Source organism: Osmerus mordax, chromosome 9 (genome assembly GCF_038355195.1).
Source record: "Osmerus mordax isolate fOsmMor3 chromosome 9, fOsmMor3.pri, whole genome shotgun sequence".
Taxonomy (NCBI): domain Eukaryota; kingdom Metazoa; phylum Chordata; class Actinopteri; order Osmeriformes; family Osmeridae; genus Osmerus; species Osmerus mordax.
The window spans coordinates 5,634,306-5,661,143 of record NC_090058.1 but is presented as its reverse complement, the minus strand read 5'-3'; the positions used below and the strand labels follow the sequence as shown (position 1 = coordinate 5,661,143).

The 26,838-nt window shown below is 44.7% G+C and overlaps 2 protein-coding genes across 5 annotated transcripts in view; one reads left to right on the top strand and one right to left on the bottom strand.

Moving 5' to 3' along the window:
* Nucleotides 1-10,062: 10,062 nt before the first annotated feature.
* Nucleotides 10,063-23,597, bottom strand: ppp2r5ca (protein phosphatase 2, regulatory subunit B', gamma a). Of its 4 annotated transcripts, XM_067242936.1 has the most exons (16): nucleotides 23,537-23,597; nucleotides 23,342-23,407; nucleotides 22,029-22,179; nucleotides 15,376-15,575; nucleotides 14,291-14,401; nucleotides 13,934-14,026; nucleotides 13,629-13,759; nucleotides 13,390-13,449; nucleotides 12,655-12,763; nucleotides 12,414-12,467; nucleotides 12,137-12,307; nucleotides 11,839-11,966; nucleotides 11,485-11,586; nucleotides 11,278-11,350; nucleotides 10,721-10,837; nucleotides 10,063-10,552 (listed from the first exon to the last, which is right to left on the bottom strand). In XM_067242936.1, exons 1-16 carry the CDS (start codon nucleotides 23,561-23,563, stop codon nucleotides 10,418-10,420), a joined length of 1,728 nt encoding a protein of 575 aa, XP_067099037.1. In that variant the 5' UTR covers nucleotides 23,564-23,597; the 3' UTR covers nucleotides 10,063-10,417. The 4 variants fall into 4 exon arrangements, with proteins under 4 accessions (XP_067099037.1, XP_067099038.1, XP_067099039.1 ...); XM_067242937.1 differs by lacking the exon at nucleotides 10,721-10,837; XM_067242938.1 differs by lacking the exons at nucleotides 22,029-22,179; nucleotides 23,342-23,407; nucleotides 23,537-23,597 and adding an exon at nucleotides 18,677-18,801.
* A 710-nt stretch (nucleotides 23,598-24,307) lies between these two features.
* The window catches only part of dync1h1 (dynein, cytoplasmic 1, heavy chain 1), a 30,155-nt gene continuing 27,624 nt past the window's right edge, over nucleotides 24,308-26,838 (top strand). The window contains exons 1-5 of the mRNA XM_067243970.1: nucleotides 24,308-24,633; nucleotides 25,568-25,655; nucleotides 25,841-26,014; nucleotides 26,141-26,396; nucleotides 26,645-26,831. Of these exons, the coding sequence (XP_067100071.1) occupies nucleotides 24,381-24,633; nucleotides 25,568-25,655; nucleotides 25,841-26,014; nucleotides 26,141-26,396; nucleotides 26,645-26,831 (958 nt within the window). The 5' untranslated portion in view covers nucleotides 24,308-24,380. The remainder of the gene's footprint in view (nucleotides 24,634-25,567; nucleotides 25,656-25,840; nucleotides 26,015-26,140; nucleotides 26,397-26,644; nucleotides 26,832-26,838) is intronic.

Sequence of the window (26,838 nt, the reverse complement as noted above, 5' to 3'; positions counted from 1 at the left end):
AAGCAGGTGAAACAAGATTAAAATGTAGTCTTCTATTTCTCAATTATACAAAGATAATTTGCTATTATGTTGATGTTTGTTGTCCGAATCTTGTGTGGTTCTCAGGCTACTTATTTCATTGCTGACACTTTTTGACCTGCAGTCGATAATATTCAAGCAACCTAAATTACCCCAATTCACAATAGGCCTATTTGGAAAACGACCGATTGATCAAATTGGTTTGCAATGATAAGGCATCTATAGGCCATATTTTAGTTGTAACATTGACAAATGTACATTTTTCACCAACATAGAAAAAAAATATTTTTCACTTGCACTAATGCAATTATATCCGTTCAACAAATCGTTGTAGGATCATTATGCATGGCCAGAAGAAGAAAGGAAAAAACCGACGATATCATCACAGAAATGAGTTGTTGAGTAAAGTGTCCGTACAGAATCTTTATGAGGCTGTATGATTTATGAAAAAAGGGTTGCAGCGTGACGAAAGCAGTCAATAGCTTTTTCATATGGCAACAAGCCAGCATAACTCGTGGCTACAGGTTTGGATTCCCTGAACGAAAGCAGTGGGCTTTCATGTCTCCTCCCCATTTCATTGTTTGTTGCGACGTCTTCTCTCGTCTCAGAAAGGGGATTATAGGCTGGAGATCGGCACAGAGTGAAATCAGTCTGGAAACAGACCTCTTCAGGGATGTCCTTCTTATGATCTGCTAATTTAGGTGAACTATTTCAGGTTCTCTTTGAATACTGGTCATAAAAGCCAAAGGGGAAAGTCTGTACAGAAAACATGTGTGAGTGGAGGGGATCTCTTTTTCCCAATAAGCAGAAATTATGTTCACATACATTTTATAGATAAAGGAACGTTTTCATTTAGTACTACAAACGGTTCTGTTCGGAGATATCACAGAGCCAGCCATTGTGTGGTTACATCTCATACAACAAGTAAAAACAGTTTTGCTACTATCACATTTTCTCTAGGGGCCTCAGAGAAATCACAGACCACAGCCAAGTGTTGCTCTTGTCAGCTACATCTGACACCAACCCAAAGCACCTGTCTCCCGTTGTTGCTTAGTTACTGTGTTTACCTGACGTGGCATACTTTACAAGTGATAGGGGAGTTACGTGTCTCTTGGAACCATAACTGTCTTGAGAGATACCTTACTTGACTTTACTTACATTTACATTTAGTCATTTAGCAGACGCTCTTATCCAGAGCGACTTACAGTAAGTACAGGGACATTCCCCCAAGGCAAGTAAGGTGAAGTGCCTTGCCCAAGGACGCAACGTGATTTGGCATGACCAGGAATCGAACTGGCAACCTTCAGATTACTAGCCTGCTTCCCTCACCGCTCAGCCACCTACTTCAAAACATTGGTTATTTTTCTTCTCTTCTTGGAGTTTTCTCCAGGCTTTTTCTTTAAGGTTAAGTTTGGGTCTGTTTCTGTGGGCTCTTTCTAAAGAGCTTTGTGATATCACAAGCTAAAACTATACACAATTGTTGTATTAATCTGAAAACTAAGCAGGCTTTATCAAGTTAATCTTCATGCATCCCTGACCAGGAGTTTGTTAATCAGAGCAGTTACATTGTGCCTACGACTATGGCCAATCAATGGCTTAACATGGATGACACAAATCCAATTCAGTTTATGCATTTTCACAGTTAATCGTATTTATAGTAAAAGAAAGAAACCTTCATATTCAGTCACGCTCTTCTAAAAGGAGTAAAACTACACATACTGCACATCACACATTGCACACATACACGTACATGTGTTTGCATGTGTACATATGAAAAACCTTGCTTTCTAGTTTCAGACAGGGAATACAGCCGCATGATGCCGAATACACTTACTGGCTTGCATGCCTCTTCGTGCACCAAACCCACATGGGTGGAAAAGATAAGCGTCAGGGGACAAGACATTCATCCCTTTCTCACACCTTAAATAACCACAGCAACTGGCCCAAAGTCTCTGAGGTCTCTGTGATGTCTATTACTATAAATGTTTTTATCTTATGATTCAAATCTAAGGCTGGGTTGCACCAACATGGATTAAATGAATCCTGGTTGGGGGTTTGAATATCTAGTTTTAAACTGGTTTCTAATTTATCAGATTTGTACATCTTAATTCTAACCATGGATTGGTTAAACTAGTAAAAAGAAAAGTTGAAAAAGGGGTTGTAACTTGTTCATGTTCAGGGTCCGCTATGATGGATTCTGACAAAATGTAAACAAATTCCAATTGTAGGCAAAATAAATATGGACCTAAATAAATTCTCATGCTCCTCTGATAGTTCTTCTCCTCCTTTCTTCCCAAAGTTGTACAAAACAGCTACAGCTGTCTACCCTATCCTCAGGGTAGGGTAGACTTTTGTGGGTAGTCCTACCTGACCTGGAAACATGGAAATCTTTGCTTCCTCACCTCAAACCCTTTCCTTTCCCCCCCTCTTGTTTGAATGTGACAGTAGTTTTACTTTTTCTCTGCCTGGGTCTAAGGGTTCATAAGAGGAGTTGTCAGGTATGGGTGACATGCATAAACAATGTCACCCATTAGGTGTCTACTGATCTCCCCTCCTTCCACCAGCGTTAACTGTTTTCAAAGATCCGCCTGTCATCCTGGCCATCGGTGGTATCTGGGGCTGGCCAGCTTGGGTAGTAGTTGAGCATTAGCTTTTTGATGACAAAACAGTTCCCCATTTTCACCACCTGGGTGATTAAGGTGAATGAGGGTGCAGTCAATAACCTCAAATACTCCAGAAAAACCTTTGACAAAGTCCAGCTGTCCATCTCTCCTTGGTTCAAAAAGTATATTCTTTAAACTCACAATTACAAGTAAAAAAAGATATACTGACATATTCTCTTTTACTCTAAAATCACTAAAAGGACATAGGGTAATAAGATGATGTTGACTCATAAACTAACACTAAAGTTATATGAGTTCACTGTCTTGGGGAAAGGATAGGTCAAACAAATAGTCAGAAGTGCACATTATTACAAAAATAATCAGCTTACAGCCAGGATTGTACTGAGAAACATCACGTTGCAGAATGTGTCCCCTTATGTCACTCTTCATAAGAGAACACTTCCTCAGCAAAGCTAACAGCTGACCTCCCATCTCCATGCCATCTCTGTGTATCTATTAAGTGAAAGCCATCTGGAGGGCTGAGCGTGATGACGGCAAGCCTTCCTGCTTCCTGAGTGCTTGCTCAATTAATACACGTCCGTGCTTGTTTAGCAGTGATGAAGGCAACTCGTCTCACATGCATTACAGAAGCATTATTCCCATTACGTCTCTCGCAAATGAGCATGAGGGATAAGCCCATGCCCATTGGCGTCATTGGCAGCAAGTGACGCATTAATAAACAGAGAACAAGAGGAATGCACTCTGTTAATGATCCTACAGAGGACGGCCTCTGGGCTGCCAGATTTTCAATAATCTAATCCCCTGATGGTGTGGCCTGCCTGGGAGCGTGAACATCATTTCATGATTGATCAACATTTGTTTGGCATCAGACATTTCAATCCCTGATTAGCATGGCCTCACTGTGAACAATGGCAGGATGACTGATACTTCCTGCCAAAAGCATATAGCAGGACCAGCCGGGATATGGTCATGGTTGGGGTTAAGGGGAAGGTCAGGGTTAGGGTTAATGACATGCGTGGGTCTGGGGTTAAGGTCCAATTCTATATCTCTGGTGAGTATAGTTAAACCAGCTCTCTGCAGGTAAAGACCAGTGTGTTGCCTGTAGTTGAGTGTGATTGTTTACCTTCTATTTGTGCAAGCATGTCTTTCTCATTGTTTGTGTATGTGTGTGTCTGTCTGTTAGTGTATACGTGTTTGTGTGTGCGTGTAAGTGTGTGTTTAAGTGTGTGTGTGTGTTTGTGTCTCTATCTGATTAGGTTCCTATTTTGTTGCGGTTGTGAGAGGCTTTAGCCTACCATCCCACTGCTCACCTCAGCTGACCTCTCTCTCCCCTCGCATTTTCTGTTTCTCCTTCTCATCCTTTTCTTTCCTGGCCTACATACAACAGCTCCTTCTTCAGGCCATTGTCTGAACTGCAGTCTTCCTGATAGCTAAGGCAGGCATTGGAGATTTAACTGAATTGAGACATCTGGACTTGTGGAGTATGAAACATGACCCAGTCTGAAGGCAAGATGGGCTACAGCCCGAGTTAGATGGGTGCATGTGGGCTCCTGAAATCAAATTAAAATGTGAGTGCATGTTATTAAATGCAACTCTCCAGTTCAGCACCAGTTTTCATTCATCTGTGTGCACCACACATCCATCAAAGGTTTAAGGAAGTTACCTATTTTTCTACCCTTGTAAATTCTGAAATCTCGGCTGTTCTCTTGAGCATTTATACCAAGTCTGAAGCTTAAACTCTAATAAGTTGAACAGCGTGTTCATCAACAGCACAAGATCCTGTGCTTGTGTGGAGGATCTGGCACGCTTTGAGGATGTGACATTGTGGCACAGTCACAATCTGTATTTTTTCAGGGACAATCCAGGAGCATTCAGAAGCCCTCACCAATTAACTTAGACACACACTACTAGACATAAACAAAAAGCTGCCCAACTGCCCAGACCTAGGACATTCAGGGTCGGGTACAGACAGAACAGGACAGGACGGGTTGGGACATGGGACAATCAGGCTGGAGGTGGGGGGCAGGGGGCAGGGAGCTGTGAGGCTGGAGGTGGGGGGCAGGGGGCAGGGGGCTGTGAGGCTGGAGGTGGGGGGCAGGGGGCTGTGAGGCTGGAGGTGGGGGGCAGGGGGCTGTGAGGCTGGAGGTGGGGGGCAGGGGGCTGTGAGGCTGGAGGTGGGGGGCAGGGGGCTGTGAGGCTGGAGGTGGGGGGCAGGGGGCTGTGAGGCTGGAGGCTGCCTGAGTACTAAGTAGCGAACCCCAGGCAGCCATCTGACCAGGGAGGGAGCATGGTATGAACCCTGCTACACCTCTAATGCACTGGGGGCACCCTTCCCTGTATCTACCAAGGACACCCTTTGTCACTCCACTGAGGTAGACAATGTCCCTCTACTGAGGGAACCTGTCTCTCTACTGAGGGAATACTGTATCTTTACTGATGGAACCTGTCTCTCTACTGAGGGAATACTGTATCTTTACTGATGGAACCTGTCTCTCTACTGAGGGAATACTGTATCTTTACTGAGGGAACCTGTCTCTCTACTGAGGGAATACTGTATCTTTACTGAGGGAACCTGTCTCTCTACTGAGGGAATACTGTATCTTTACTGAGGGAACCTGTCTCTCTACTGAGGGAATACTGTATCTTTACTGAGGGAACCTGTCTCTCTACTGAGGGAATACTGTATCTTTACTGAGGGAACCTGTCTCTCTACTGAGGGAATACTGTATCTTTACTGAGGGAACCTGTCTCTCTCCTGAAGGAACCTGCCTGTAAAAAGGGGTCAGATGGCTGAGCGGTTCGGGAATTGGGCTATTTATCATAAAGTTGACGGTTCGATTCCTAGCTGTGCGTAATGACGTTGTGCCCTTGGGCAAGGCACTTCACCCTACTTGCGTCGGGGGGAATGTCCCTGTACTTACTGTAAGTCGCTCTGGATAAGAGTATTGACTAAATGTAATGTAAATGTAAAAACTGTTGCACTCTGGATGCTAGAAATACATCAAAGCAAAATAAGTGTGTACACAATTGGTCAAATGTGGAATGTTCATCTCATTGATAAATCTTTTAATTCGGTGATGGGGTTCTTCATGGATTGTACAAATCTGTGATCCGTTAACAACAATGGGGCCTTTTTAGATCTTTATAAAAAACTGGTTAAAGTACTGGCTGGTTCAAAAACATTCTGTTTGTCATTTTGTGTATGTATTCAATGAAGTGATAGTTATTATAATGCGTTCTTCCTAGAAAACCTGCAACTGCTGGTACGTGTATGAGACTGTGTTGCAGAGTTGAAACGATTGCTTTTGTTTTGTAAAAGGCTTGTTTTTTTTCTGTGTTCTTCTTAGTAATGTCTTGTGATGCCCTGCAGCCCAGACAGGCCCCAGACGTGACAAAGCCAGTGAACAGGGACACTAGTAAGAGATCACTAGATATTCCGTATAGCTATGAATTTGATTGGGGTTCAACCTATTCCATCTGTGCCATCATATTGCAAATTGTTCAGGCTGAAGTAATAATTTAGGAGGCGGCGTATGTGTGTGTGCTTTTTGTGCAGGTGTGTGTGTGTGTGTGTGTGTGTGTGTGGAGGGGTGATCTGGTCAGATTAAAGGTGGATTCCAGTCTGAGAGGGTCCGTGCCGTGCCTCCTCTCCCTCCCGGGCTCAGAGCAGCATAGGGAACAGCCGGTGGATCCCAAAAACAAACACCAAATCTATCCGGTAATAAGTTAGGAGTCATCATAGTGCTCATTGTCTAAATGCTATAATATCCGGTGTAATAACAGAGGTTGACCCCTCACCTCACTCTCTCCTATCCCTTCAATCCCAGTGTGTATGATAATCTGCTTGTTGTCGTCAAATGCTTTATTCCTGTTGTATGGGTTTTCCAGGATTTAAATAGAGTGAACACAGATTAGGATTAAAGTGTCAGGAAATGTTGGCATATTTATGCTTTTAATGTATTTATTCTTTGGAATTTTACTTTCCTAACATGCACTTTCCTCATCAGCACTTTTCCAGCTTTACCATGTGAGGTGAATAACTCTTTATTTATTCCTATTTAACTCCCTCCCTTGACCACTCGCCTCACATGATCTCTCTACTTCCCCTCCACACACACACACACAGACACACAAAAACAAAGAGAACATCGGAACCTCTTTCTCCATGCTGTTACAGTTTCCACTGCATGATAAGGCTGAACTGTACTCTTTATTACCCACGAACCCAGTGATTAAATACCATAGTTTAACAATCCGACTCATATGTTCACCACCCACTACAGAATGGAATTGTCCTTGTTGCTGAATCCTATCCAGCAGACTAAGGATCACCAATCTCCTTACCCGGTCTTCACCTTCTGTACTGAGCTGACGTAATACTCCCCCTCCCTCTTCCACTCTCGTTTTCTCTGCCTCGCTTGTTTTATGCTTGCAGTTGTTTGTCACCGCGTGACTTCAATCTTGTTGATCACTTTATCTGTTTAATTATGAGGGCTGCACATGCACGTCACTCTTGGAAATTGGTTTTTGGTTCAAATAGGATTATTTCAAAAATCCCTCCACCCCCGTTTTCTCCCTCCATCTCCGTCATTTCTGCTTCCACTCTCTCCCCCTTCCTCTCTCTTTCTGACCCTTTCCTTATGTCTCACTCCCACGCTCTCAGAGAGAGTTAAGCTACCAGACTGGTGGAAATGGAATCAAATGAAACAGGAAGTAATCCATAATGCACGTGGATGGGTCATAAAAGGCTGGATCAGAGCCCATCAATCTTCTATTAGTCTGATCCCAATGCTATGTCAGGTCAAGTCAGGTGAAAAGTGTAAAACGTGTTCTCTGAGTGGTATTGCTGAGCTGTGGCCTAGATTTATAGGAGGTCTTGGGCCACAGATGGAGGGTTCACTCACACAGCCTTCACTGAAGTTAAACAGCACCCTCTTGTGGATTAATCTTAAACAACTAGTGGACTGCTACTGACTGCAGTCAGCTACAAGCTAAATGAGGAGAGTTGTGTGTGTGAGCTGTGATCTTTTTTTTCTTCGATTTCTTTGACACTGAAGTAAAACAACACCCAAAAGTAATTTATGGTTGAAAATATAAATTCAAATATCCTCTTTATTCATTCTATATAGTTATACACCAGTGGAGACAGCGAGACAAGCACAGACGGCCTGGGGACCTGTCACACATCTGGAGAAGGGTTCAACAAAAAAATATTAGAATATTTTCTAATGGTGCAGCAACTCACAGGCAAAACAGGAGAAGAAGAATGTATGTGCCACATGGACAGCTTTCGGTTGCTATGGTATTTTTATTCTGTACAGACCATTTTGTACAAAATTAATCTAGATATATCACACTACATAAAACAAAGTAAATCATATGTACAATATTAAAGGAAGCCATATAGTACAGGTCACATACAAAAGGACACTTGTTAATTTATCATAGTTTGGAAATGACATGTTAAACCTAAAAAGCTGCAAATAAGCTGCATCCAAGCAATCAAGAGGGAGAAAAACAGAGAAAAACAGTCACCAAAACAGTTTTTCTCCGTTTCCTGTTATATGGGTAGTTTATTTCTCAACAAGAAAACAATCCACAACAGCTCTGGACAAAAACAAAACACGAACTGATAAAACATTTTTTCCAAGCAGTACTATGTTATAAAAACTAGGATTTTTTTAATGGAGAGGAAAAACGTTTGGTGAATGCTATTCTTCCAGGGAAACAAGAGACATGTTTAACATGGTAGTATCATTTACATCTTTTGCATTCAAGCAAATACAGTTTTAATATAGTTATCAAGCCACACCTTGATGTCACTTTGTTTCAGTATTGGCCTCTTTCATTGGCCATGTTTTTGTATCAGCCTTTTTCATTGGCCGAGGCAACTCTAAAACTGCCATCTGGGATTGCAGTCTCCAGGAGCCAGAAAGCATGTATAGAAGACCTAGAATGTAAAACTCCAGACCAAACAAGTAGAGAGAATGTGAGAACCCATACCAGAGAAGAACTAGAATGTTAAAAAAACAAACCAGATTCATGACGTTCAAACAATGGTACATATAAGACGCGTACAAGTACTGGGGGTCCTTACACCCTCCACTGAGTTATAACTAGCTGAGAGAGTAGACTGAACACATAAACTGGACCAGACATTAAAGAACTTCATTAAAGATACACGAACATGCCACAACTTTCAAGTTTTCAGGAAGTGCTTTTTAGGTAGTTCAGTTAACTTTGTGTTGAGTTGCTTGTGTGTGTGTGTGTGTGTGTGTATGTGTGTGCGTGCGTGTGTGTATACATGTGACTGCTTTTGTGTGTATGCATCTGGTTCTAATGAATAGGGTGTGTTCCTCTCTCCTTCCTCCTGACAGCAAAGGCACTCTGGTGTCTCAGAGACAGAGAGAGAGAGAGAGGGATTTCTGGGGATGGAAGAGAGATGTCGCTATTTACTCACAAGCTTCTCATTCCCCTTAACACCCTTCCTGCAAGCTGAGCTGAGCAGAGGTGAACTGAACTGAGCTGGGCCAATCCTAGTTCCTGATGCCAGACTGCTTCTCTGTGTGAACGAGGTACCATTGTTTGAACTGCCACCATCCCTCAGTTTGTCCTCAGGCTCACAGACAGCCAATGAGATTAATCTGTCGGACCTCTGACTCCCAATGAGATTCTGTCCTCTGGTTCACAGTCAACCAAGGGGTGAAGAGAGGAAGCTGCATATGGCACAAATTTAGAGAGTCACCCCTAACTGTGACCACAGACAACAGTGTCCTCTCTCCGCCCTTCTCTCCTTCTCCTCGTCCCTTCCCCTCCCCTCCTCTTCCACCCTTTTTCCCATAGACACTAGGAACCATTAGAGCAGGTCAGCAGGGCTAGCCTCAGTGTGCTGAGAAGAGCATTGTAGAGATCTCAGAAGCCCAGAACAAGGCAGCTAACAGACACAAGTGTCCAGCTTGTCAGCCTTGAGTCTCTGCTGACATCGCAGAGAAATGGAGAAACATGAAGACAGAGATAAAAGAACACAACAAAGTCTTGGCACTCACAAGATGTCCCTGGGATTGAGTGAAGAACAAAAAAAGACACACAAAAAAGGGGAGAGAGAAAAAGGAGGATGAGCAGAAGGTCTTATCTTTCAACTGCCAATCTCTGTTATGAGTTTGTTCCCTTTGAAAGGACACCGGTGGAGCCTCTCCAGCCAGCCAGCCATCTCTGCTCAGCTCTCTGTCCTTAACCAAGCCCCTGCCACAGGGGCTGGACCCAGTGGTCTGTGCTCTCCATTGCTGTGGTGAGCCCAGGGCAAGTAGGAAGGGAAGATGGAGAATACAGAATGGTGTGCAGAGGAATGGGGGGGAATGAAAATGCAGCTAAACAGAGAAGGAGAGACAGATAAGAGAGAGAGAGAGAGAGAGAGAGAGAGAGAGAGAGAGAGAGAGAGAGAGAGAGAGAGAGAGAGAGAGAGAGAAAGAGAGTAGAGAGAGTAGAGACAGAAGATAAAGACAGGGAATTATTTTCCTTCCCCCTTCTAAATAAAAACACCTGAGAAAGCAGATGATTGTGACAACTGTTGATGGATGGGGGAGGGGGGGTTCACAGGTGTGTGTGTCTATGGGAGGAGGAGGGTAGGTGGTGATGGACCAAGGGGGGGCCAGGCATGGGGAGAGGTAAGAGAGAGGGCAGGACTTAGAGAAAAGGGCAGTTGTGCATCCCTCCATGCAGGGTAAACCTCTGCATGGAGCCGGAGTGCGGGGGCAGGGCCAGGAGAAAGACAGGGCTTAAATTCCGTCCTGGGGGGTGATCATGTCTTCGGCGCGGCGGTGTGACTCCAAGGCCTTGGCGGTGTAGATGTCCTGAGGCAGCTCCGACTTCCTGCGCACTAACGGACGCTCCTTCCTCTGATCCCTCTGGAGCTGGGAGGGCGGAGGGAGAGGGAGGAGGGAGGAGATGACAGTTAGGTATTCCTCTAACACAGACCATGTTAGGACAATCTCTTTAGTTTTTTTTATCATATTGTGGAACGGCAGTAGGACAGGGGCGCAGGTCAAGCCCCGGGGGGAAAATAGTGTCAGGTTGTTTACCTGAGTGGCTCCATCTTTAATTGTCTGTTTTAACCCCTCAACATCTTCTATCAAGCCAAACTCCGTCTCCATAGCTACCGGACTATTGAGGTCAGAGGAATCAACATACACAAGGAGCTACGGTGAAGAAAACAAAAACAAAACAGAAAGAATGGAAAACAGAATGTAAGTGGCATGCAGAGACAGATGGGTCAGGAGAAGCAGAAAAACATGCTGTTTAGAGATGGTAGTTTAGCCTCTTGGTGTCAATAAGGAGTACAAGCTGAAGAGCAGGGGTGCTATAACTAGTAATAGCTACTAAGTTCATATGACTTTGACTTAAATTGGGGTGGAGATGGAGGAGAAGAAGGGGGTGGTAGATGATGGTAGAAGAGGCCAAAGATCACTTCACTGGTGGATGATGCCAAGCAGCCTTGACAAACCAGGCCAGTTTCTGGTTGAAAATACTGCTGCAATTCTTTCTCGTTCTTATGCTTACATAGTATATATGGAATAGGTGTTAGGGTTAGTTTGGAGTCAGGGCTGCAGTTGGGTAGAGTTGGGTCTTATCTGGTTACCTGGGGGTTGGACTTGGCAAGGTTCTCAATCTTGATCCACGCTTCTTCTCGCTCTTTCGACTTTGCCTTCTCTCTGTTGACAGTCAGGGAATGAGAATCATTATCATAGCTGCCAGGATGGTAGTGATAATGTATAATAAAGTGTGTGGGGGAGAAATTGTGACAATAGTGAAAAAGTTGAAAGAGTTGCCAATTTGCAATGCATACTTATTCTTCTCTGCCCTGAACTGTTGTGTGCAGTCATCAAACAGCTTCTGGTTCATCTCCATGAAAAGCTTCAGAGCATTGTAAATGAGGCCATGGATGGTCCTGTACAGAGAGAGAGTGAGAGAAAGAGGGATAGAAAGAGAGAGCAAGAAAGGGAAATAGAGAGAGAGAGAGAGAAATGGAGAGAGAGAGAGAGAGAGAGAGAGAGAGAGAGAGAGAGAGAGAGAGAGAGAGAGAGAGACAGGGAAAAGATGGAGACCACCATGAGACAGTCTGCACAGAAGTTGCTGTGTGAAAGGCCAGGAGTGTCCTGCAGTTAAAAGCCAGAACAGTCAGAGGGTAACGCTGCCTCACTTGTTCCAGTGTGTCTTGGAGTTGCGGTACAGAGCGGGGAACATGATGGGCAGGATCTTGGCTGCGTTGTCACTGATCAGACTCATGATGTACTCGTTGTTCCAGTAGTATAGAGCTCTTTCTGCCACCTGCACACACACACACACACACACATTATCAACAGTGAAGCATCAGTCAGGAAGCTAGCTAGTCAGCCAACCAGCCAGATACTCAGCCAGCCAGTCAGTCAGATAGTAAGTCAACAGATAGTCAACCAGATAATCAGCCAGATAGTCAGCCAGGTCAGGTGATGGGCTACCTGGAAATGTGGGCTGGAGACACACTTGGCGAGCTGTCTGAAGAGTGGCTCCTGGACCTTGACAAACTCGGACGGCTCAATGACATCCAGGATCTCCTCCAGCTCATTGAGGAACATCACCTCCTTGGGGCTGTGGGTCTTTGGCCAGTACTTCAGCAGGGCCATCACCACCTGAGAGGACCGGAGTATTAATAGTAATAGTGCTATGAAAAAACCATATGGCCATAGAAGTCTTCTGTTCATCCTTTCAAATAGTTTGACAATCCAACTGACTTACCGGTTCAGTGAGAGTGCTGTCCTTCTCTAGAAACTGCACCACACAGTAGGCCAGCTAGAAAACACACACACACACACAATTAGTGCAGTACAAGCTAAATCTAGAAGAGAGCCGTTTCCATAGTTACTGACACTTTTAATGTCAGGTGTCCAATAACGTCCAACAGCTTTTATTGGTCCCTCACCCCCCACTCACCCCCTAAAATCGAACAAACAGAGCGAAAGACAGACAGAGGTCTCACCTGTGGATGATAAACACTGAGTGATTTGACTTTGTGCAGAGGCAATAGGACCTTCAGCAGGAAGATCTTGTGCTCTTCTTTCAGTGGTAAGGCAAACCCATTGATTATACTGAACAAAAGCAAACAAAACATACACTCTGGAGTTAGATGGCCAAGCTGCCACTCGGTGAACCCTTAATGCTGCAATAGGAAAAGAAACAGCACCCCCACGTTTGATTGAACTTCCCTACTTTCCTCCAGCTCGAGTTTGATTAACAGTGCTTTCACAAAATAAGCAGAGGAGGAAGGCAATTGGCTGGAACAGGATTGCTGGAACATAATTGGCTGGAAAGTAGTGGGACCTTTCACAAATTGGAAATTTTACTTCCACTGGCACTGAGCTGTCTGTGTTGCTAAAGAACTCTCAGAGGGCCTCATTAGCTTACACAACCTGTTTATATGTAACAAAACCTTTCTTTTTTTGCTGACAAAATCTTACCTGTTGTACCTTTACCTTAAAAACACAAGGCAACATTTTGACTTTATGGCCCCACTTAGATATTCTGAAATATGATATATTTCCCTCCTGTCTTCCCTAAAACATCCTGTGATTAACATGACTGAAACGGTGAAGAATGTGTTCTTCTAGCAAAGCTGCTAAACAGCCCTGTGATGGCAGATGAGTTCCCGAAGCAAGGAGGAACCGAGGGTGGTGTTAAGAGAACAGAAACGTGACAGATCTCAGTTCTCTCTTACCTTCCCAGTATCTCCAGCAGCTCAGCTATACCATTATGGTGTTCCGTTTCGTAGATAAACCTGAGGGAAGCACAGAATCTTCTTTCAGTTCCAAAACTCAACTTGGAGCCTCACTTAAGACCATAAAGACAGCCCAGCAAAACACAGTTCATGTGGAAGTCCTGAGATCTTCGATTGGCCTGGGGAGGTCAGATGACTGCTCCTCTGCTATACAGGATGCTATTGATCCACTTCCTTACCTATAGAAGATGTTATTGATCTGTTTCCTGATGTAGGCTCTCAGGCCCAGGAACTTCCCGTAGATCCTGTGGAGGGTGGTCTTCAGGAAGTCTCTCTCCCGGGGGTCTTCACTGTCAAAAAGATCCAGAAGCTGCACACACAGAACAGGTAGCAAGAACATCAACCTCCTTTAGTTTGCTTTATTTGTATATACATCTTTACATTTTTTACAGGGAAAGATTGCATTGCTCATTACCATTAATATGCATTTATTATTCAGCGGGCTACTTTAAGTTAAGTTAGTCTTACATCTATCTGTTCTTACCTGCATTACAAATTTCTGGTCGATGTACTTCTTAGCTATGTTAGGTTGAAAGTCGGGAGATTCTAGAAATCTGAGGAAAAACTCGTAGACAAGCTGAAAAGAATAAAAAAAGACAAATTAAAAGCGGATTCATGTGTCTTATTCCTGCATCCTCTTCCATCCTGAAACTCAGCTCTGCCTTTTGTCCCAACTGCCTCCTAAATAGAATAACCAGTGGAATTTTTTTTGTAATTACGAGTTGTTGTGAACAGAGCATCTAAGCCATAACCTCCAACCCTGACCCTGACCCTGACCCTGACCCTGACCCTGACCCTGACCCTGACCCTGACCCTGACCCTGACCCTGACTTCCACCTACCTGAAGGTGCGGCCAGGCTGCCTCCAGAGTGGGTTCATCCTCCTCTGGGTCAAACTCTGCCCCTGTGGGGTTGGACGAAGGAGGCAACGTCCTGAACATGTTCACAGCAAACTGGAGGAAGAGAGGAGAGAAGCCACTGGTAAGAGAGGAGAGAAAACTGAGTTTGATTTAATACTAAACCATAGGCACACTTTTCTATAGACATCTGTATCGACTTTCAACAGTTTCTAATCTGTGCAATCTATGAGCCAGACCCTTCAAAGAAGTAGCATGCAGGATGAGTCACTACAGGAATGTGTGTATTGTTCTACTATGACTGTATATATTGTGTTCTTTAGAAGTGTGTGTTGTGGTTTAGTGTGACTGTGTGTTGTGTTCTTTAGGAGTGTGTGTTGTGGTTTGGTGTGACTGTGTGTTGTGTTCTTTAGGAGTGTGTGTTGTGGTTTGGTGTGACTGTGTGTTGTGTTCTTTACGAGTGTGTCATGTGCTACAGTGAGGGATCGCCAGTGTAGTCTTCTTTCTGTCCAGCATAATCAACTGACCTGTAGGAGCTATTCTCAGACAGCCAGGCTGGCCTGGGCTGCCTGCAGGTGTCCTGGGACACACTGATCTCTTGTCTCAGCCTAGCTTCTGAGAATTGTCAGAGTTGATTATCCTAATAGTACTTATATGTCATGTTATGCCAGGTTGCTTTGCGATGTCTTGTCCTAAGAATTTCAGTGCCCAGTCTGACCATGTGTTGGTCTGTGCATCTGACAATAAAAGACTTGAACTTGAATTTGAACTAAGATCTCCCACATATGTGTCCCAGTCACTATGAAAGCTTTGATGGAGATCTTTAGAGAAAATTGTTTTTTTAATGTAGGTAAATCTAGTTTTAATCTAAACCAAAGCCTCAGCCTGCTATTAGACCTACTTATAGACCATGTCTGTCCCCATATCAACCTGCCCTCCTTGCCTATCTTCCTAGCACAATTCACCCTCTAATCCTAGCCTAACACTGCTCCATTCTAGCCCCAAACCCAGTCTCAACCTTATCCGGCCCTTTGCGGTGCCACTGAGGCCCCAGTCTGTTGGGTACTGACCATGTGCACCACCTCTGGGTAGATGGGCTCTGTGATGACGTTCCTGTTGTGGGTGATGTACTCCACCATCTCGCTCAGCGCCGCCCGCTTCACCTCCTTCCATTTCAGATCGCTCAGAGGGTCGGACAGGAAGTCGAAGAGGACACAGCACTGACGGAGTTTCTGAATAAACAGCTTCTCTTGCTCTGCAGGGGCCACATCTGGGGGATTGGAGAGGCAAACGAAAGAGGAACACCAGTGAGTTAAGCAGGGACTCTGGGAGCTCTGAGGTCTTTTTTTCTGGACAACTGAAGTAAAAAGAGGGTTTTGATTCCACACACATATCCAAGACACGTATTCAAAACTGTGGGCCCGCACTGTTCCTTGGTTCTCTGCTACTACTAGTTCTAGTAACAGAACGCGTTGTCTAAGAAACCCTGAGAAACACTCCCTCACATACACACTCATGCAGACACACATTTACTCACACACACTCATACACACACACACACACACACACACACTCACTCACTCACACACACACACACACACACACACACACACATATACATACACCTACATACTCACTTATACACACACTCACTCACACATACATAAATACACACACAAACAAATGTATGCACACATTCTTACACACATATAGTTTCAACAACACATCAACAAGAAGTACTACAAACAAATGAACATGACAGCAACCGTTAATCTTATGTGTCAATGTGGCACAGTTCTCACACACACACACACACACACACACACACACACCACACACACACATAGTGCTGTGATGGCACATGGTGCCAGCATGACAGCAGAGGGTGGCACATAAACAGCATTGGGCATATAAGTCTTTTTTTCAACAGGCTCAGGTGGGGGTGAGGGGAGAAGAAGGGAGGGGAGGGTTTCGGAGAGGGGAGGGTAGGAGGGTGCGGCTGTCTAATCAACATGTGCTCACTTCTCCGTCTCTGTTGCTAGGCGACATCCCTTGCCCTGCCCCTTGAAGTGTCCAGTAACCATTCACCAGGTGAGACGGTGGCCTTAAAGGGCAAGTCAACAAGGCAGACACACACCCATCCGGGAGAGCTGAGAGGTGGACTGGAGAGACTTAAGAGTTGTGTACTAACTATAGAGGATGCCAGGAATAGTGGTAGTAATACACATTGATGCTTAAGTTAAGGCTGTTGATGTAAGGCATGCATGTTGAGGTTAGGTTGCAATGTTTCATTGGCAGTATTCAATAGCTAGTATTCCTAAAATGTGGCTTTACTGGTTGTTGGTAACTGGTATAGGTGAAGGTCATGTGAACTACCCTACCTGCCTGCTGCCAGTCAGCATCTATGACACACAGGCCTAAATCAGGGTTTAACACACTTCCTCTCTCCTTCTCTCTCTCTCCCTCCGTCTCTCTTTCTGTGTCTCTCTCCCTCCGTCTCTCTCTGTCAAACTGTCACTAACGCTCATGCGCTCCCTGGCGCTATTTCTCTATCTTTATCTCTTTCCTTTCAGCCCGAGGCCTGTAGATGATAGAAATAGATAGTACTAGATATCCCCCTCCACATCCTCACCACTCTGCAGGGGAGGGAGGTTGAATCTCCTGACACCAACATCCACTGAAGACAAATTAGATGGCAGAGTTCATGTACTAAACCAGACTGAACCATGAAACAGAATGTCACGAGCACCATCTTTGTTGTGGTTCTTTTTCTTCTCTCATGAGAACAGTAAGGGCTTGGCCAGGACAGATGGCTGAAGATACCGGCATATAGGTATTTGCTACAATTACACTAAAACAGTTCTAACTGTAACATAGCCCTGTGATTTGTGGTATTAGAATTTGGTTATTACATAATTGAAGAACTGTAGACTGAGTGAACTGTTTAAAGGGATATTGGATCACAATGATGATGCCCTTTACAGCATAACAAGACATACGTATCTGACTAAATCTAATAATGGAGGTTAAAGTAATTTAAGTATGATGACCATGCAGACCATACAGATAAGCTAACATATTATATTAAAAAAGCCATGTTTGGTTTTACTTGGTCAATTTGCATGGTTGTCATATTGTGGAGCACAGACAGCAGTGTTGTCACCCTGGTGTGCTCTGGGACTGCAGCACCTGGCCTCATGTCACTCCTCACACAAAGACACCCAAACGCCAGGGACACTGAACATGTGAAAACACACACAGAACACACGTCTGGAAGTGTGATGGTGGGCCCAGATCTAGAACTCTTGGAGCTTGTGGGACAAAGAAAGAGAGCGAGAGAGACAGAGAGAGGGAGTGGAAAAGAGAGTAAGAGAGAGAGGCTGCTCAACCCTGACCATGCCACAGTAGATTGGTGTTGTTACATAACCTCGCACTGATAAAGTTTCTGTACACACGTAAAATACCCCCACTGGGTTTCTCTGTATACAGATGCAAATGCAAGCACTCCTTTTTTTAGGACAATTGAGGGCCTGGACTGAACTATTACTGATGGACATGAGTGAAGAACATTGAAAAGGAAACTAGCTGGTGGGGAATAGAGAGGGCTGAGGCTGGCTAAGGCACTCAGACTCTGATGAACTGGAGTATTCCACATACCTTCGGCCAACTAGAACAGAGAGTGGGAGGGCAAGACAGTGAGAGAAGGAGAGAAAAGACAGACATAGACAGAAAGGTGGAGAGAGAGAGATAGATAGAGAGAGAGAGAGAGAGAGAGAGAGAGAGAGAGAGAGAGAGAGAGAGAGAGAGAGAGAGAGAGAGAGAGAGAGCAAGGATTTAAGGAAAGACAGTGGGAAAACGCAAACTGAGCTATCTGTAATTGCAAAACGAGGAAAGAACTATGATGACACACACACACATGCACACCAAACACACAGAAAACAACACACAGATACATAGAGAGGTAGAGAAAAAGAGAAAACCCTTCCCTAGGCTATGACCTCACTTCCTCCTCCATCAGCAGGCTGGTGGGGGGATGGGCAGAGAGAGAGAGAGAGAGAGAGAGAGAGAGAGAGAGAGAGAGAGAGAGAGAGAGAGAGAGAGAGAGAGAGAGAGAGCTGGTCTGTAAAACCTGCTATTCTGCAGCTCTCTCTCTCCCTGGAAACCTGGCTCCCTGTCCAAGAGAACCACACTCATCTGCTCCATATCAATCCAAGTGGGTCCCTCTCCGAACAACCCATCAGCAGATACAAAGACCGGCAGCTTATCTCCATTTGAGCAGAGCAGACCGGTAGAGAGGAGCGTCTCTGTCACAGCTCCCCCAGATTCCCCGGCTCCAGCCCAGGACACAGGAACAATGGTCTCTCTACATACCTCTGAAGTGCATGAGGGCCACGGGCTGGAAAGGCCCATTGGAGTTGGGAGCGTCCACCACCATCCTGTCACCAGCCTTACTGCATGTCAACATCTAACCTCCAGCAGGCAGGCGAGCCTCTAGGGCCAGCAGGCAGACTCCATTTTAGCACAAAGCAGACGAGAAAATGAAGCTCCGCTGGAGGGAACGGACTGGGCAGTGACGTCAACAGGAAGGGAGACAGCCGATTGGCTGAGCAAGCACACACGGGGAGGGCTGCAAGAGGAGGGGGGGAGGGGATTGGACAAGAGCAGCAGGGGGTGGGACTAGCTGTGGAATTTGGCCCTGTGACGCTGGGGGAGGAGTATAGCCTCAGCCTCTGGTCTCAGATCAGATCTTGCTCTCCCATACACAGCCCCAGACTACAGGGGCCTGTGATATATCTGACCCAGGACTAGGGTTAGGGCCCAGCCTACCCTCTGTAACTAATACATCACAGCACAAGACTGGGCCAAAATTGCAATCATTCTCCACTGGTGGATGAAAATACACATAAAGAATGAGCTTGCAATTAACATACCATAATTATGTACTTACAAAAAAATGATAGTGTATGTTTATACAAATATATATTGCCAATTTCATTTTGGGACATCTAGACTGTTTGTTGGAAGACTAACTAACAACAATCCAGACCAGCATACATAATTAGAAATTATGGGAATTTACGAACAGTTATCAGGAAATTAGTAAGAAACACAAATGTACATAATTAAATCCGCGCCCACTCATCCACATTCCCCACCACACACATTTCACTCCACTTTTCTCTTGCTAACCCATCACTGTTTATTTTACACAAACAACAATGCCCTACAAGATACTGTATACCGTATTTCCTCTTTGAATGTTGAAGCAACTTCCTCTTACAAATATTCATCTCATTTACAAGAAATCATATTGACCACACAACAAACCCACAACGCCAAACCAGAAAGTCAAATGTATGTGGGGTAATAGTAAAAGGAGGAATCAAGAAATCAAAAGCAATGTCAATTAGCAGTAAAGCAGACCCATATTAGGAGTCTCACAACTGTGTCCACCTCACACACAAACACACAGCATACACACACCCAAACCCTAAGGCCAGACCTTTCTGGACAGCTGGGCATCTCGCTAATTCCTCCAGACCCTTTCTCTCTTCTTCTCTCGATTTTCCTTTCCTTTATTATAATCCATTATTTTTTTGCCTGTTTCTTACAGGCCTCTATCCCTTCTCTGGTCTCAATTCACCTGGTCTCTCTTTAACCATTCTCTCAGGCCTCACAAGTCAATTTCTCTATCATGCATGGTCTCTTTGGCATCTTTCAAGCCCCCTCTTGCCAGAAGTTTGTCCTCTCCCTTTTTCTGGTTTCTCTAATTTCTCTCACACTTTCCTATTCCCCAGCTGTAGCACATTCCAACTCGATAGCAACCAGAAGTGGAGCCTCGTGGGAAGGGTCTTCTAAGACTCTTTACTATTGGTCAGGACAGGTTTGAAGTATTAATGGCAAAGGAGGCACAGAGAGAAGAATCAAATATCCTGTTTGAATCGTTTCTGATGAACAGACCGCTAAATTCTTCTTGAGAAGCTTACTATCGACACTTTTCCCTTTCTGCCCAAACATGTGATCATAAATCATATAAAGGCTATTGGTATCATTAAATGAGGACATCATCATAGCTTCAGTGCTACGACTGATATACAGTTTTGAGTGACGAGAAAGGACAGGGAGGGCATGGGTAGTTAGCCTTTTAGCCACTAGATGGCACTACAGTTCACAGATACGGTGCTCAGTAGCACAGGCTGGTCATACATTTAGGAGGAGAAAATCACCTGATTCAAGAAATGCTCCAACAGCAATTATGCTTGTTTTGTTAGCTTGTTAGACACTGCCTTCACTAGGCCTATAGATTTTCAGCAACAGTTTGTGGATGAATGTTATTTGAAGATAAATAGATATTAGAACTGCTGCAGTGTCATTTCCCAAACCAATACAAAATCCTGCTGGGCAGCCTTTCGTGAAGGTCATATGCCTGAACTGGGATTATTCTTCTCTGGATGTGTTTCCGGGTTACATCAGTGGCCTGGGGCATCACAACCCAATTCTAGGACTGTCCTAAATAGCCAACTGCTAACAATAACAACCCCAGTGCCCAAATCCATTCATGTGTGTCTCAGCGTTCACAACTTCCTCACCTCACCTCACTGTGCCTCTCCACTCAGGCTGCCAAAGACAGCTAGACAGAATCAGCAGATTTACCACGCCTCTTTTGAGATACCCGCCGATTCTGCTAAGTGGGTGAATATGTAACAAGCAGACACTCACAGCCACATCCTATGAGACTCTATGTAGGACTCCATAAGTAGGCCCAGGTCAGACCAGTGTGCTGCAGTGTAGAATAGCCTTCTGGAACCTACTTAGCCCTGTACTTGTCTGTAATGCAGCATGTAAACAAAGAAGTCATTAAAGATTCATGTGAACGAGAAAACCTCAACTCTGTCTCATCTTTTATCGCATCACGCAGAGTAAAAACAAAAGCAACCATTGTGTCTATCTGTCTCTCAAGTTAGAGAGATGAACAGCAAGGCTACACATTACCATTACTACTGCAGGTGGAAAGAAAAAACATGATCTTGTTGTGACGCAAACCCCAACAACAAACAGTGGGTCGATCGCTGTCTCTTTCTCTCTCACTGTCTCTTTCCCTCTCGACGTCTCTTCCTCTCGACCTCTGTCCCTCTCTCTCTTCTTTTCGAGTCAGTCTTATCTTACACAGGTAAGCCCTTGGCAGGAAATATCTGGTTCCTTCAGATCCAGTTGACTGGATGTGAGCCGCGGTATAAGAAACGTGCAGCCATGCATCCGTCCTGCTATCAATAATACAGTCCGACCGGGCCAGTAGCTTCCACAGTCCGTCAAGAGAATCCCCTCAGGTTGTGAATAGTTGATGTGAAGGTGTGACCCCGCCCCCTAAAGTTTTTTTGAAGTCACATAGGTCCTTGTGCTTGCAATACTTAAAGGCAGGTGGATAGACAAAAAATAAAGGCAGAAGGGACCCGATGCTCTACGTATTGTTCCCAACTCCTGATTTGGACATACAGTATTAGGATCTGAGCACAAGAGATGCAGATGTTCTTACAGATTGACCTTTTAGGGGCACCCTGATGCTGTCCATTCAGTCGTGAGGGACACTAGTGAACAGGGTATGATGAGAAGATAGTTGCTGTTGTGAAACGGGCGTGCAGCATACTGTGGCTGTGAGATCCCGTTTACTGTACTGTTTCGGATTGTTTTGATTGAGTGGTGTGTGTTGTTGATGAATGTGTACCTGCAAGAGCAGCCAGGTTCTGTAGCTCCCTGTTCTGGCTGAGTGGGAAACAGGACGCACTCAGCCTCCTGTCCTTCTTTAGGGCTGAATGGGAGCCCGGCGGTTTCACCCTCAGAAGCTGGGCCGTGGGGGGCACCTTCTTACTGGAGCCCTGAGGAAACAAGAGTCGCAGAGAAAAGGTTCCCGTTACGCCAGGAGGCAGTTCCTGGCCTGAGGAAGCCAAGGATCACAATTACCCAAATGAGCGGCAAGTAGAAGAGCTAGGGAGGGGGGTCAGGGAGATGTGGTTAAGGGTCATGTTCCTTTCCGAATCAGATCAGGTGATTCCCTGGGAGGGAACCTGAACCCTGGCTTGGTACTTTATCTGTTGACAGGCGATGTGACAGAGTTCTCTGTCAGAGAATTCTGATAGGAACTGATAGAGCTATCCATGGACAGACAGTTGTTATGTAAGCTGGTATCAGTATCTCCACTAACTATCAAATGTACAGTAAAGACTGGCACATGGCAGACATTAGAGGCCAACTTCTAGTCAATGTCAGACAGATGACTGAGCTAAACAGTGATCAGATTATATTATTTGGAGGGAACAGCCTCCAGGTATACAGGCTACACTGGGGATAGAGTGCAGATCCTGTGCATTGGCTTACATGCAGAGGAACACTGAGAGTGGTTTTGGCAGATATAGACGAACAGTAGATAAACCAGTGCACAGTGACTGTCGTTGAGCATACCATTAAACATTAGATCTGTAAGAGAGAGAGAGAGAGAGAGAGAGAGAGAGAGAGAGAGAGAGAGAGAGAGAGAGAGAGAGAGAGAGAGAGAGAGAGAGAGAGAGAGAGGAGAGAGAGACTGTCTGTCTGTCCTTGGCTATTATGGTCAGATGCTAAAGCTAAAGAGGATCTAAAGGCCAAAAGAAGATTCCTGAACGCTGACATCTTTCATTAAGCCTTCTTGCCTTTTCCCACTAACCCCAATTAACCTGCGATAGAGCTGCCTATTTCCTGTCACAGCTCACACAGAGTCCAATAAACACAGACTTCTCTAACCCTAACATTAACAAATAAATTAAAATTAAAACCTCACATATATAAAATAATATTTTGACCAACACACCCAACCATCACTTGAGATGATAAGATGTTGGTATCTTTTTTACAGCAAAAAAAAAAAGGAAATAAATCCTGAGACTGAACCAATGCATTCAGAAAATAATTGCTGTTCTACTTACTGCCTTTTAAAACGCCCTGCCTTAACTATAGAGGGGTAAAGATTAAAGGAAAATTGTCAGCATCTGTCTGACCTCATCCTACCTCTTGGTCATTTGACTGTCCGTTTTTGCCTCCAGATCTGCTTGATTTACCGTGCTTAGAAGATTCCTAAAAACAAAAAGAAAGACAGCAAGAAAGAAAGAGAAAGAAGGAAATAAGGAAAAAGACAGATAAATAATTTTATAATATAAGTTACAACAACAATTTAATCTCAAATGTAGTCCATATAAACTTTACCTTGTCTTTTTTCCCCTTGTGCGGCATTTTCAGTGAGGATTCCCCACGTCTTCCGCGGGAACTCCAGTTGAGGTCTCTCCACTCTGTCTGTAGGGACGCAGACAGCACACGCACAGAACTGTTCTCAGACTGATCATGTGACAGACACACACAAACGCACACACTCATCCTTCTTCGCAGTTCGCAGTGAAGCGTAATCTGAAAGTGTCCGTCAGTTACAGTTTTGGCTATAAACTTTTGCCTCTGTATTGACCACGCAGTACGACGCTGATAACTTATATCTCAGAGGAAGTAACAATGTAGCACATATTTTCATTTTGAAGTAGTGATCGATTGGCAGCAAAAGTGCCCAGGGGTATCAGTCACAACCACCTATAAATGTTGCCCCCCCCCCAGTGGCTAAAACAAGCCAAGTATTTCAGTATGACGTACTTTTTTGTGTAGCTAGCTCTATTGATTTACAAGAATAAAAAGTAGCCTACTGAAAGTTATTCGAAAAACAAGTCTATAAAGAAACATTACAGAAATTGTTCTGGGACAACTCCGTATCCACCCGATAATGACAGACCATCTGAACTGCATTGTGGGCAGTGTAGTATTTTCACTTGAGCGTTCCGTTTTTTCTGTCTCGGGAATGCCCGAGCGTTAGAAAACTACAAGTTCCAACATGCCTTGCTTGCATTTATGGGCTGTGGCTTTTGACCATTGCTTTTGACAGAACTTGCATCCGCATCGCATCACCGGCGGCACTGACACATCACTATTGGGTGCGCAAGCAACCAGACACCTCGTTTCTTTGTTCACTGTCCAGTCTACGACCGATTGTTGTTCACACTCTCGGAAAATGTCCGACAGCGGCGGAGGAGACGATAGCTCTGGCACCATGGAGGTGTCTGCAGCCGTGCAGACGGTTGCCGATACTTCTGTGTTGCAGAAGCATATTCGTAAACTTGTCCCTTTGCTCCTGGAAGATGGCGGCGAGGCTCCGGCCTCCCTGGAAACCGCCCTGGAGGAGAAGAGCTCTGTGGAGCAGATGAGAAAATTCCTATCAGATCCTCAAATTCAGACCATTCTAGTTGAGAGAAGCACACTTAAAGGTCAGTGTCAACACTAGCAAGGTACTTAACTTTGAGAAAACGATAAATTTGTTAGCTAGCTAGCCTAACGTTTGGAGGCACTAACACGCTGGGCCGGCTCACTACAGTAATCAGACTAGTTAAGATAGCTAACCAAACGAATCAGTTAGCACGGAAGTTGGTGATTGTTGTTAGTCTGTTTGTTACGTCTTGCGTATAAAGTAAATAGTCCTTTCTTGTTAAGTGGCTTGTTTTCCTTTTTAAAAGTTAGTCAGCTAGTATAATGTACTATTAGCTAAGTAGTTAAACAACAAATACTAACGGAGAGCACAAGACTTTTAGAACAGAGTAAGAGTTTTCTAGCTAGGTTGAATGCCTCGGTAGTCGTATCGTATCCCAGTTTTTGAATCATGTGAATATCATGCTGTTAATGAAACCTTTGTTATTCTCTGGTGTAGCCTTTCCTCCGGCACGGTGACTAGCTGAATGGATTGCCTTTTGTTTATTTACACTGGGTTTGCATGATTTCAGAGATGAACTGCACAGTCAGGGTACTTGCGCCAGCTAGTTAAACTTAAAACGGTCAAGTGTGGCCTGTGCAGGCAATGCGGCAGTGGAGGGATTGGTCAGCTGATGTTGATCAGCCGCACCAATGACATCATCTGGCAGGGAGGGGCAGAATCATCTCCTGGAAGGCCCTGTCAGGCACTTAGAGGCCTAATAATAATACAGTAGATGATTAATACTGTGTCCAACTTGATAATTATTGGTTCATTTACATTTAGTCATTTAGCAGACGCTCTTATCCAGAGCGACTTAAAGTAAGTACAGGGACATTCCCCGAGGCAAGTAGGGTGAAGTGCCTTACACGTCACTTGGCACTCCCTATTCAACTCAAGTTCTGTCGCCTTTATTTGCCTGTGTGCAGCTTCATGTTTCTGTATCTGTCTTTCAGAGGATGTGGGGGATGAAGGTGAGGAGGAGAAGGAGTGCATCTCCTACAACATTAACATCGACATCCACTATGGCCTCAAGTCCAACAGGTAGACAATCATTGCGTCATTCACAAACCAACAAAGCCATGTCATCCATGTTGAGATTGGATTTCACGCGTACTCGATTGCACGTAAATAAATAAATATAATGTGTTTTTGCCTCGTCAGACATTGTACAAGCAGTGACACAGCAGATTGTAAATGACGATGCGGAATGTTTGATTCTTCCTCAGCCTGGCCTTCATCAAGCGGACGGGGGTGATTGATGCTGACAAGCCCATCTCCACCCAGGTGCGCGTGCTGACCCTGAGTGAAGACTCTCCCTACGAGACCTTGCATTCCTTCATCAGCAATGCTGTCGCACCCTTCTTCAAGTCCTATATTCGTGAGTCTGGCAAGGCCGACAGGTATGACTGGCATATAATCAATTCAATCAATTATGTCTGGAACACTTAGTATTCAGTCTTATTCATTTTTTTTTTACAGATATTTTTTAATTTATTTTTTACTGATGCTGTGTCTGTGTGTCTCAGGGATGGGGACAAGATGGCTCCCTCGGTGGAAAAGAAGATTGCAGAGCTGGAGATGGGTCTCCTTCACCTGCAGCAGAACATTGAGATCCCAGAGATCAGTCTTCTGATCCACCCCATCATTACCAACATCGCCAAGCAGAGCTATGAGCGTGGAGACAAACCCAAGGTCCAAGACTTTGGCGACAAGGTGGAGGACCCCACCTTCCTGAACCAGCTGCAGTCTGGCGTTAACCGCTGGATTAGGGAGATCCAGAAGGTACAGAACCAAAGAGAGTGTGTGTTGAGAGAGCTCTTTAGTATTAGACTTTTAAATTGTATTTATACATTCTGCTTTTTCAACTTTTTTCAAATTAATATACGTATATGTTCATTGTATGCACCTTCCTGCCACAGTAAATTCTGTGTTTGTGTTAACTTACATGGCAATAAAAAACGATTCTGAGAGGTCGTGGAGAGTTTTTGTGTCTGTTTTGCATCATCCTCATTTTTGTGTTCCACCCTCAGGTGACAAAGCTGGACCGTGACCCTGCCTCAGGCACGGCCCTGCAGGAGATCAGCTTCTGGCTGAACTTGGAGCGTGCTCTGAACCGCATCCAGGAGAAGAGGGAGAGCCCGGAGGTTCTGCTGACCCTAGATATCCTCAAACACGGCAAACGCTTCCACGCCACCGTCAGCTTCGACACTGACACTGGTGAGCA